At 38.1% G+C, this 11,123-nt stretch overlaps 1 protein-coding gene across 1 annotated transcript; it reads left to right on the forward strand.

Moving 5' to 3' along the window:
- Window positions 1-2,319: 2,319 nt before the first annotated feature.
- LOC108376472 (uncharacterized) lies at window positions 2,320-6,906 on the forward strand. The gene is made up of 2 exons (XM_017632697.1): window positions 2,320-2,433; window positions 6,541-6,906. Exons 1-2 carry the CDS (start codon window positions 2,320-2,322, stop codon window positions 6,904-6,906), a joined length of 480 nt encoding a protein of 159 aa, XP_017488186.1.
- Window positions 6,907-11,123: the final 4,217 nt, after the last annotated feature.

Genomic DNA, 11,123 nt, shown 5'->3' on the forward strand with positions numbered 1-11,123 from the left:
TATTCACGGGAAAGTTTATGTAGGTACATTTACATATTTTACACTTTTAACATAAATGTCAAGGCAGATATTTTAAGACACACTTCTTAACAAACAAATTTTTTAAGTTATTATGAATGGATAAAAGAGACATCTTCTTTGAATTCAGTACTAAAACTGGCCATTTCAAGTGCTTATCAAAACTTTATACATGTTAGCTAGATTGAAATTATATAATTTTAATTATTTGTTTACAAAAATGCAGTTTACACTTTAACAAAATAATAAATAAACTATATTTTTATAAACAAATAATTCAAATTAAAATATAATAAAATAAATAGTCAAATCTAGTCAATATGTGAGTGTCGAAGTTATGATATTTAAGAACATCTCTTTCTTAATTAACGATGACACTGTTTCTATATGAAGCTGATTTCAACATTTTGTTTTAATAAAATTTAGTATCGAAAATATTCTTTCAGAACTTGCCCAGGAATGTGATATAATGGTTCGTTCAAACCTTTTTTCAAAACTTATAAACGCAAAAACGAGAACGCGAAGACAAAAAGAGAATACAAAAATTTCCCGCAGTGAATTTTCAGATTTTTAAAACGGTATAGTAATTTAAATTTTTAAATTTAAATAAAGCATGAATACCCCATGGAATAAACGAGTAGATAAAAAATATATAACGGTAAAACTGGCACATACATAAATATATGAAAGAATGCACTCAGGCGACGCCTCTAGTCATTGTGTGTCACAAATTTAAGTTATCGATGTAATTTTTTTTTTCATCCCCCCCAAAGCCAAATCCTGGCTACGTCACTGCTCGAACCCTTTACCTGCGATGGGAGAACTTTCTTAAAAATTATATTCACAGTTCAGATNTCATTGTGTGTCACAAATTTAAGTTATCGATGTAATTTTTTTTTTCATCCCCCCCCAAAGCCAAATCCTGGCTACGCCACTGCTCGAACCGTTTACCTGCGATGGGAGAACTTTCTTAAAAATTATATTCACAGTTCAGATATTAAAATTCCAAGCTGGATCAATTTCACACCTTGGAATGAAATTGAATTTCATGGGTTTTGTGATGCATCAGAGAAGGCTTATGCGGTAGCCATTTACGTTAGAGTGCGCGAACGAAACTCGAACAATATCCCGTTTGTAAATTTACCTGTAGGTAAAACGAAGGTGGCGCCCATGAAAACCGTCTCTCTACCGCGACTAGGGTTGTGCGGGGCACTAATTTTGGCAATATTAATCAGTGCTTTACTTCCGCAGTTCGACGTAGCCCAGACAGTGATCTATAAATGGACCGATTCCACCATCGCGCTCTCGTGGTTAAGGAAGCCGCCTTGTTGTTGGACCACTTTCGTGGCGAATAGGCTCGCAAAATCGATGAACTGGTTGGTGTGAGAGGATGGAATCATGTGGACTCGAATGATAACCCAGCAGATCTCGGTAGCCGTGGCGCATCACCACAAGAACTGGTAAAGAGAACACTATGATGGCAGGGCCAAAAGTGGTTGAAAGAACAACCATCGGAATGGGCAAAGAAGATGGATAAGAGGTCCATGGAAACTGATTTAGAACAAAAAGCCGTGCGCATTCACACAATCGCCACACAGCCGCCTGACCTTTTGGAAAGATTTTCGGATTTCTCTCNGACACAATCGCCACACAGCCGCCTGACCTTTTGGAAAGATTTTCGAATTTCTCTCGAGCACTGCGGGTAATAGCACGGGTTTTTCAGTTTTATTATAAAACGCATCCCGTACAAAAATTGATCCCACGAGGGGAAACGATCCAAGTGACTTCCGATGAATTTCGACAGGCCAAAACGCGCTTGATTCTTTTAGCGCAGAAGCGGTGCTACTCCAATAAGTATCAGGCACTAGAGGCATCAAGGTCAGTGTGCGCAAAGAGTTCCCTCCACGCTCTCAACCCCTTTCTCGATAGAAATGGAATCATGACAGTTGGAGGGAGCCTAGCGCTAGCGGAGCTGTCATATAATGAACGCTACCCAGTGATTTTGCCGTACGAGTGCCAATTTTCTCGACTTTTAGTCAGATTTTCACACCTAATTTCCCTGCATGGAGGAAATCAACTCATGCTGAGATTTCTGAGAGCAGAATTTTGGATCATACGGATGAAAAATTTGATAAAAAGCGTAATACATAATCGTAAAATTTGCCTTATTTACAGAAAAAAGATACGAGAGCAACTTATGGCAGCACTCCCATCTGAAAGAACGGAAGTTTCTCGGCCCTTCACCAATACTGGAGTGGATTTCACTGGACCGTTCGAGAGAAAAAACTATACCAGCAGAGCATGTCTTATAATCAAGGGATACGTTTGCGTTTTCGTGTGCTTCTCGACGAAGGCAATACACCTGGAAGCAACGAGCGATCTATCGGCTTCCACCTTTCTAGCGGCGTTTTCAAGGTTTGTGGCAAGGCGCGGTTGTCCTCGGGGCGTGTACTCGGACAACGGTACGAATTTTGTAGGAGCCAACAAAGCATTAAGGCAGGACTTCCGAAACTTTGTTGCTGAAATTTCCCGCCTCACCACCCAGTCGTATGCTCACCAAGACATCGACTGGCACTTCATCCCACCGGGAGCCCCACATATGGGAGGGCTGTGAGAAGCGGGAGTGAAGAGCTTTAAAGCCCACTTCCGATCGCAGAACCAGAAATCAGCGGAAACCCGATGTCAATCGTAAACCGATGGCAAAAGATCAAGGCAAGTCAGCAAGGATATAGCCGGCGATGAAAAGAGGAATACCTAAAGGAGCTACACAAGCGAGTCAAGTGGCAACACCCCCAACGAGACATCGAAGTCGATGATTTCGTGGTTATCAAAGAGGACAACCTACCCCCGAATGAATTTCGACTTGGTAGAGTTGTTATGGTTTTGTTAGGCCAAGATAAACGTGTGCGAGTCGTTGAAATACGTACAACGCGAGGCATACTTACGCGCCCAATCGTGAAATTAGTTCTACTACCGTTAGTAAACACAAACTAACGAACGAGTTCTTTCTTTCCAGAAAAATTTACAACATGGTTCGAGCCCACAACAACGCTACTCAAGAGCACCATCGGTGCCCCATCTGCAAGCAAAACCACCGGTGGCTTTTCTGCCGCCAGCTTCGTCGAATGGAGCCTGAGGAGAGATGCGTGCAGTCCTCCTGTATCGCCACTGTGCTAACTGCCTGTCGTCACGTCATATGGCCAGTAGCTGTCTTTCAACGTGCAACTGCAACCGCTGCCGAGAACGGCACCACAGTCTGCTCCACCTGTGGGAAACCCCCAGACGTGAGGAAGACGTGCCACTCGACCGCAACGAAGACGAAATGTTCTGCTCAACGTTCTCTGGGCTTATCGGTCCTTACGCCTACGGTGATGCTCAAGGTGATGTCGAGAGGAAGAATTCGATTTGTGTGAGCCATCATCGACCCAGGGCAGCCTTATTGCACAATCGCAAAAGCCTTAGCGCGGAGACTACACGCATTACCGAGAGGTGAGAGCGACCAGTGCCCTTTAATAGTCAAAGCGTGGAATGAGCGGCTAGAGATCCGCGCAAAGGTGCTGCCGAGCCCGACGCGAACCGCCCCCGAGTGCACAGTCGACGCGCGTGTGGCAGATGAGTTCGACAATCTGCGCTTAGCCGACCCAACCTTTTACCATGCGAGTGCTATATCTATGGTATTTGGAGCCGACGCAGAATACGATATTCGGGTGGGTCATATCCGGAGCAACCCCCTATGGCTGGAGCTGAAGAAGAAGGCGGAGAGAAGGGCTAACTAGTTTAATATTTAAGCAAAAACAAAGAATGAATTTATGAATTGTTTGAAGTACATACTTATTTTGAATTGTAATTTTGAATTTTGAAGTTGAAGTATAGCATTATTATATTATATTGCAGTGATACTGCAAGGCGGGCGGCATATTTAGGCCTGCATTTTAATCATAAGTTTTTCAAATCTCACCGAGAGATGTCGCTGACAGGATTCGTTAATCTTGATCCCATTGCCAGATTCCACCTTCTGTGGAGCCTATAAATGCGGCAATTCACTATAGCCTCTTTCTATTTCTGATTCGACAGCCAACGATATCTCAGGTGAGTCACTCCATTTGTACAAAACCAAACTTGATTTCAATAAATGTGTACATATTATACTGTAAGTTAACACATAATAAATTACTTGCCAGTTTGCCTTTGCTAAAACATAGCGATTTACATATTTACATTAATTTTGGCTATCGCCGCAACAGCTTGTTTACCTTTTGTTTCCGCTGCATTAAAGCTAATTACATACTTACATTCTTTTGGCCACAGCCACAATAACTTCCAACAAGCGAAGTGTTGCTGACACTTCATTTAAATTTTATTTCGCAATAAGAATTCCCACAGGTGAATTTTTAATTGCTAACTAATATTATTTTACATTTCCTCTTTTGCAATCGAAGTTGCGCCAATTCAAAGAATTAGCGCAACAACCGAATTATTTGGCACTAACCAGTTGCACGCGCATCCGGTAAAATGCAAAGTGCTGATACCAGCGTCTGGAACATTTTAACAAGCAAGTTGTTGTTGCTTTCACAATTAAATTTTAGCATTAATATTTCAATTATTCAACTTGAATAGTTAGTCTCATTTCTGTAGCGTACTCGGTTGGAAGTTTAAACAAAAACTTCCTTGTTTGGCGCCCGCGCGAAAATTATACCCGGCAAAAAAATAAAATTAATTTAAGTGACTTTAAACAATAAGTGAAGTAACAAATAAAGTGAAACGAATGAAATAACTTTTAATAAAATTAATTTAAACAATAAGGGAAGTAACAAATAAAGTGAAGCGAATGAAGTAACCTTTTAATAAAATTAATTTAAACAATAAGCGAAATAACAAATAAAGTGAAGCGAATGAGGTAACTTTTAATAAAACTAATTTAAGTGACTCTAAACAACTACCGAAGTAACAAATAAAGCGAAGTGAATGAAGCAACTTCTAAATGAAATTAAATAAAATAGTTTAAGGTAAGCAACCCTAAACAAATTAAACAAACGAACTTTGCTTGATAACTATTTAGACTATAATTTTATCAAAAATTATTGTAAAGAGGCCAATGAGCCCACCTTAATAATCAAAAATCATCAAAAATTATTGTAAAGAGGCCAATGAGCCCACCTTAATCATCAAAAATCAGCAAAAACCAACCACACAAATATCGACTATACCACAACCGAGGAGTAGCCTAGCAGAGGCCTTAGTAGCACAGCAAAAAGGAATACACTCACGGGCATCAGCAGCAGAATGAGAACTCAATTACTTTTGTAAGTTAGTTAGATATTAGATAAAATCTTAGTTTTGGTTTCCATTTAAAAGAAGCACAATAAAATAAAATATAAATCGGGAATAGTAAACCACAAATCGTGAAAAAAAATTTATTTTGTAGAACAAAATATAAAATCGTGAAAAAAAATATATATTTTTTTTCCTTGTGAAATAAAATATAAATCAGTAATAGTAAACCATAAATCGCGAAAAAAATATTTTTTCTTCTTTCTCAAAATGGCAAACCCAAATAACTTAATAAGACCATCGCTCTTAGGGAATGCTAACCCAACCCCAAATCCAAATCCAAATCCAAACCCAAATCCAGTCCCAAACCCACAGCCCACCCCTGCACTACAACCCTCACCCGAACTACAAAACCTAGTGAGGAGCCTAGTGACACAAATACTAACGACAGACGGACGGACTATAATTCAAGACATAGTAGGGACAGAGGCAAACCCAACACCGACTACTGACCAAACCATCGACGAACAGCACAGAAACAATCTCACGGAGATTGATAAGATCCCCGACGTGGTGAGATCGTTAAGAGAATTCTCTGGGAAACCAGCAGAATTCAACTCGTGGAAAAAATGCGTCGAAGAATCCTTCATATTTACAACACACAGAGGGACTCCCAAATATTTTGGGATATTAAATGTTATAAGGAACAAAATCGTAGGTAGCGCTGATATCGCACTCGAATCCTATAATACCCCTCTAGATTGGAAGGCCATTTCAATGTGTCTCACGACACATTACGCCGATAAAAGGGACCTGGGTACACTAGAGTACCAAATGACAGGCCTAATCCAGGGCAGACAGTCAATTCAGGACTTCTACCAAAAGGTATATTGCCACCTATCCCTGATTCTGAACAAAATTGGATGTATGGAAGTAAGCCTGGAATCCATAAGACTTCTTACGGAAACGTTAGGATAAAAGCTCTGGACACATTTGTCAGAGGCCTTAACGGCGACCTTCCCCGACTGTTAGGCATGCGAAACCGAAGGATCTTCCAGAAGCACTACATCTTTGCTTAAAGCTGGAAAACAAAAAATTCAGGAGTGCTCACGCAAACCATCAGAATGGATTCGACAACTACAATATTAAACCACCACTGCCACCACGAAATTACCTAAAACCACCACAGTTCTATCCCGAACTGGCACACTTACCCCAACCTCAACAGCGATTTAATCAATTTCCTCAAAGGCCACAACAGTACCCCAAGGATCAAATAGCGTCAGCAGACCACAATACCCTCAAGGACCAAATAACTTCAACGGACCAAAATACCAATATGGACCAATCCGACAAGGTTTACAACAATACCCACAAGGATACCAACCAAACTACTACAATCAGCAGCAAACACAGCAGAATCAACGCTATAACCCACCTCCTAGGCCCACAGCTCAAAAGCCACAACCAAAACCGGAGCCGATGGATATAGATCCTAGCATCAGGACAAATGCCATAAACTCCGCGAATAAACCAAATTTCAAATACGCTGGGAAAAGACAAGGCGACTCAAATATAACAAACCCGCCTTTAAAAGCTCAACGCAATTACATGTAACAACAAGCCCAGAAGAAGCCCAACCCTCACTAGAAATGAAGATAATACCCCACCCATAACCCACGAACACTACGCCGTCGAAAATTGCGAATATTATCCCTATAGCTATGATTTCACCGACATCCATTTTTTAGAATAAGAAACTCTTCGTTACCCTACTTTAATTGCAGGACGAAGAGTGGAGAAATTTTAAAAATTTTGGTTGACACCGGGTCAAATAAAAATTACATCCAACCCCAGTTAGTAAAAAAGAAAATTCTAAACGATAAAATTTTCTCTGCAAATTCAGTAGGGGGCAAAATAGAAATTACCCATCACACGTACGTAAATCTTTTCAACTTGCCAAACATTAACCTAAAATTTTATCTTCTGCCATCCCTCGTTTCCTTTCAGCAATATTAGGTAATGACAGCTTGAAGGAACTGTCCGCAGTCATTCATACGAAGGAAAATTTTATGATCATCAATAATTCATTCAGAATACGCCTTAAGCAACTTTTTTCACAAGACGTCAACCATGTCCTCATACGAGACAAACATATGAATAACTTTCAAAAACAAACAATAAGCTCACTAGTAAATCGAAGTATCGACCTTTTTTCTGACCCTAACGAGAAATTAACCTACACCACCAAAGTTATCGCAACGATAAGAACAAATTCAAACGAACCTGTCTATACAAAATATTATCCCTACCCCATGTCGTTGAAAGGAGAGGTTGAAAAACAGATCCAAAACTGCTGGACGACGGCATAATAAGACCTTCACGGTCCCCATACAACTCACCATATGGGTTGTACCAAAAAAGCAGGATGCCTCTCTAGAAAAAAAATACAGACTAGTAATTGATTATAGAAAATTAAACTCTATAACCATTGCCGACCGATATCCAATTCCCGATATAAACGAAGTCCTATCTCAATTAGGTAAAAATAGTTTTTTTCAGTTATAGATCTGAAAAGCGGTTTCCACCAGATTCCACTGAAAGAATCTGACATTGAGAAAACTGCCTTTTCAGTAAAAAATGGCAAATATGAATTCACCCGTTTGCCTTTCGCCTCAAAAACGCTCCTGCAATTTTCCAAAGAACTTTGGACGATATCCTCAGAAAATACATAGAAAGATCTGTTATGTTTATATAGACGATATAATCATATTCAGCAAAGACGAAAAACACATGCCCAAAATATCCACGAAATTTTTGAAACCTTAAGAGACGCTAACATGAAGGTGCAAATAGATAATGCGAATTTTTTAAAAAAGAAATCGAATTTCTAGGATTTCTTGTCTCATCCAAAGGTATCACAACAAACCCCACTAAAGTTCAAACAATAGTCGACTTTCCATGTCCAAAAACACTTAGAAATCTAAGATCATTTTTGGCCTCTCGGGCTATTACAGAAGATTCATAAAGGACTATGCCAAAAAAACCAAACCCCTCACTAGTCTTCTAAGAGGAGAAGCAGGAAGAATTTCAAAAAACCAATCAAAAAATAGGCCGATCCAACTAAGTAAAGAAGCCATCGAAGCTTTCAACCAAGTCAAGAATGCACTGATATCAAGAGAAGTGATATTAACTTACCCCAATTACCAAAAGGAATTTCATTTAACCACAGACGCTTCCAAACATGCTATCGGCGCAGTTTTGGAACAGGAAGGAAAACCAATCACTTCATTTCGAGGACCCTAACAAAGACAGAAGAACACTATGCGACGAACGAAAAAGAGATGCTCGCCATCATCTGGGCATTAAAATCTTTAAGAAACTACCTATATGGGACTGCCAAAATAAAAATATTTACAGATCACCAGCCCCTAATCAACGTACGCCCTCAGCAATAAAAACGACAATTCCAAATTAAAAAGATGGAAGGCAATGCTTAGAAGAATACGATCACGAACTTAAATATAAACCAGGTAGAACAAATATCGTTGCCGATACCCTTTCCAGACCTCCAGAGCTCAATTCAGTACACAATAGCAACTCATTCTGACGAAAGCTCAGGACACAACCTTAATACCATCAACAGAAGCCCCAATTAACGTTTTCAAAAACCAAATCTGGATACTCGTTGGACAGAAGGACTCATACGACTTCAAATTCCTTTTCCGACAACCACAGGCATACAATTAGCAAACCGCAGTACTCTAAAGACGATTTACAAAGACTACTTAAAAAACATCTTAACCCCTCTGTGATCAATGGCTTATTTACCTCCGAAGAGATAATGGGCCAAATCCAGGAACTATACCCCATTCACTTTAGCAACTACAAAATAAGATTCACTCAGTCACAAGTTAAGGACCTAAGCACAGTCGAACAACAAGAGCAACAAATTTTGCTAGAACACAAAAGAGCCCACAGAAACGCAATAGAGAACAAAAAACAAATTATTCAAAATTTCTATTTCCCACAGATGCAGTCTAAAATTAACAAAATTGTCAAGCAGTGTAGAATTTGCGCCGTAAGCAAATACGACAGACATCCAAATAAACCCGAAATTAAACCCACTCCAATTCCAGAATACCCAGGACAAATAGTCCATATCGACATATTCATAGCTGAGAAAAAGTTAGTGTTAACGGCAATAGATAAATACTCCAAATATGCTCAAGCAAAAGTAATTAAATCGAGATCAATAGAAGACATACGTGAACCCCTTAGGCAACTACTTTTTACTTTCGGAATACCACAGACCTTAATAATAGACAATGAAAAATCTCTCAACTCACAATCAATAATTTTCATGTTAGAAGACCAATTAAGAATTAAAGTCTACAAGACTCCACCTCATATCAGCAAAGCAAATGGACAAATCGAGCGTTTCCACTCTACGCTTGCAGAAATACTGAGATGCTTAAAAACTGAAGACATCGAAAGAACTTTTGACGAACTATTAGATAGAGCCGTTTACGAATATAATTTTTCAATACACTCCACGACTGGACAGAAACCCATAGAAAATTTTTTTGGACGTAAAGTTTATATAAACCCCGAAAAATACGAGGAAGCTAGACAGAATAACATACAAAAACTGAAACTCAAACAGGACAAAGACTTAGAATTTCAAAAGAACCCTTAAAAGCTATTCACCCGGACAGACTATTTACGTGAAAATTAACAAAAGATACGGTACAAAACTCACACCCCGCTTCAAAAAGGAAATTGTTAAAGAAAACAAGTCATCAACAGTCATAACAGAATCAGGCAAAGTGGTTCACAAGAGCCTTATAAAACAAGAGTAAAAAAATAATAAAAAAATAGAATAAACAAAAAAAAAATAAAAAAATAGAAAATTAAATAAAAATAAATTTTTAATTTTTTTTTAACTTTTCCATTTTCCTTTTCGAAGCGAAAATAAGAAAACATTTTCTTTCGAAATAGGAAAAGCGAAAAAAATTATTAAATAAGCACGACGTAGGAAGTTAGGAAGAAAAAATATAAATAAGGAAACATAATAAAAATAAACAAAATAATGATTATTACACATATTGTGTTATTTTTATTATGAAATTTTTAGATCATATAACGATAACCGAAGCAACTCATCATCCCAACTCGTGGCAATTGACTCAGGACCAGCAAAACTACAAACAGGGAATTTTAAAATTATACATATAATAGAGCTAGATGACTACGACAAGACTATACGACACTTAGAAAGGACAATTAACGATCAGCTCCCAAATCATCCCCTAAATCCCATCCTTCTATCCCTCGTCAATCAATCCAAAAATTATTTAGGTAGAATTAGAATAAACAAATCACATAGTAAAAGGTCATTAGATTTTATAGGTTCAGCATGGAAATGGATCGCAGGAAATCCAGACCATAGCGACTTTAATATTTTAATTGAAAAAATGAATAACGTCTTAGAGAATAATAATAGGCAAGTTGTAATAAATAAATTAACTAATGAAAAAATTAATGAAGTAATCGAGAATACAAATAAAATATCTAAGTTAGTTCAAGAAAAAAAAGAAATTGATAATGAATTACTGCTAAAAACAAAGTTTAAATTAGAGATAATAAAAGAAGAATTAATTAACATTGCGTATGCCATTCATTTGGGCAAAATCGAACATAATAAATTCATACATTTTATCTGATAGAGAAATCGAAATAACAAACAAATTTTTAGAGAACGAAAATATCCCTTTTATAAACATCGATGAGGCATTGGAATTTGCTGATATAAAAATTGCATCCAATAAAGA

The sequence above is a fragment of the Rhagoletis zephyria genome, unplaced genomic scaffold, assembly GCF_001687245.7.
Source record: "Rhagoletis zephyria isolate East Lansing unplaced genomic scaffold, Rhagoletis_zephyria_1.1 Rzeph_scaffold_10482, whole genome shotgun sequence".
Classification (NCBI taxonomy): Eukaryota; Metazoa; Arthropoda; class Insecta; order Diptera; family Tephritidae; genus Rhagoletis; species Rhagoletis zephyria.

What these genes read in the sequence shown, in the direction of transcription:
- LOC108376472 (XM_017632697.1), top strand. Translation starts at nt 2,320, where the DNA reads ATGTCTTATAATCAAGGGATACGTTTGCGTTTTCGTGTGCTTCTCGAC. An exon ending in TTTCTAGCGGCGTTTTCAAG is followed by an intron (nt 2,434 to 6,540) that starts GTTTGTGGCAAG and finishes ATTTCCTCAAAG; the next exon opens with GCCACAACAGTACCCCAAGG.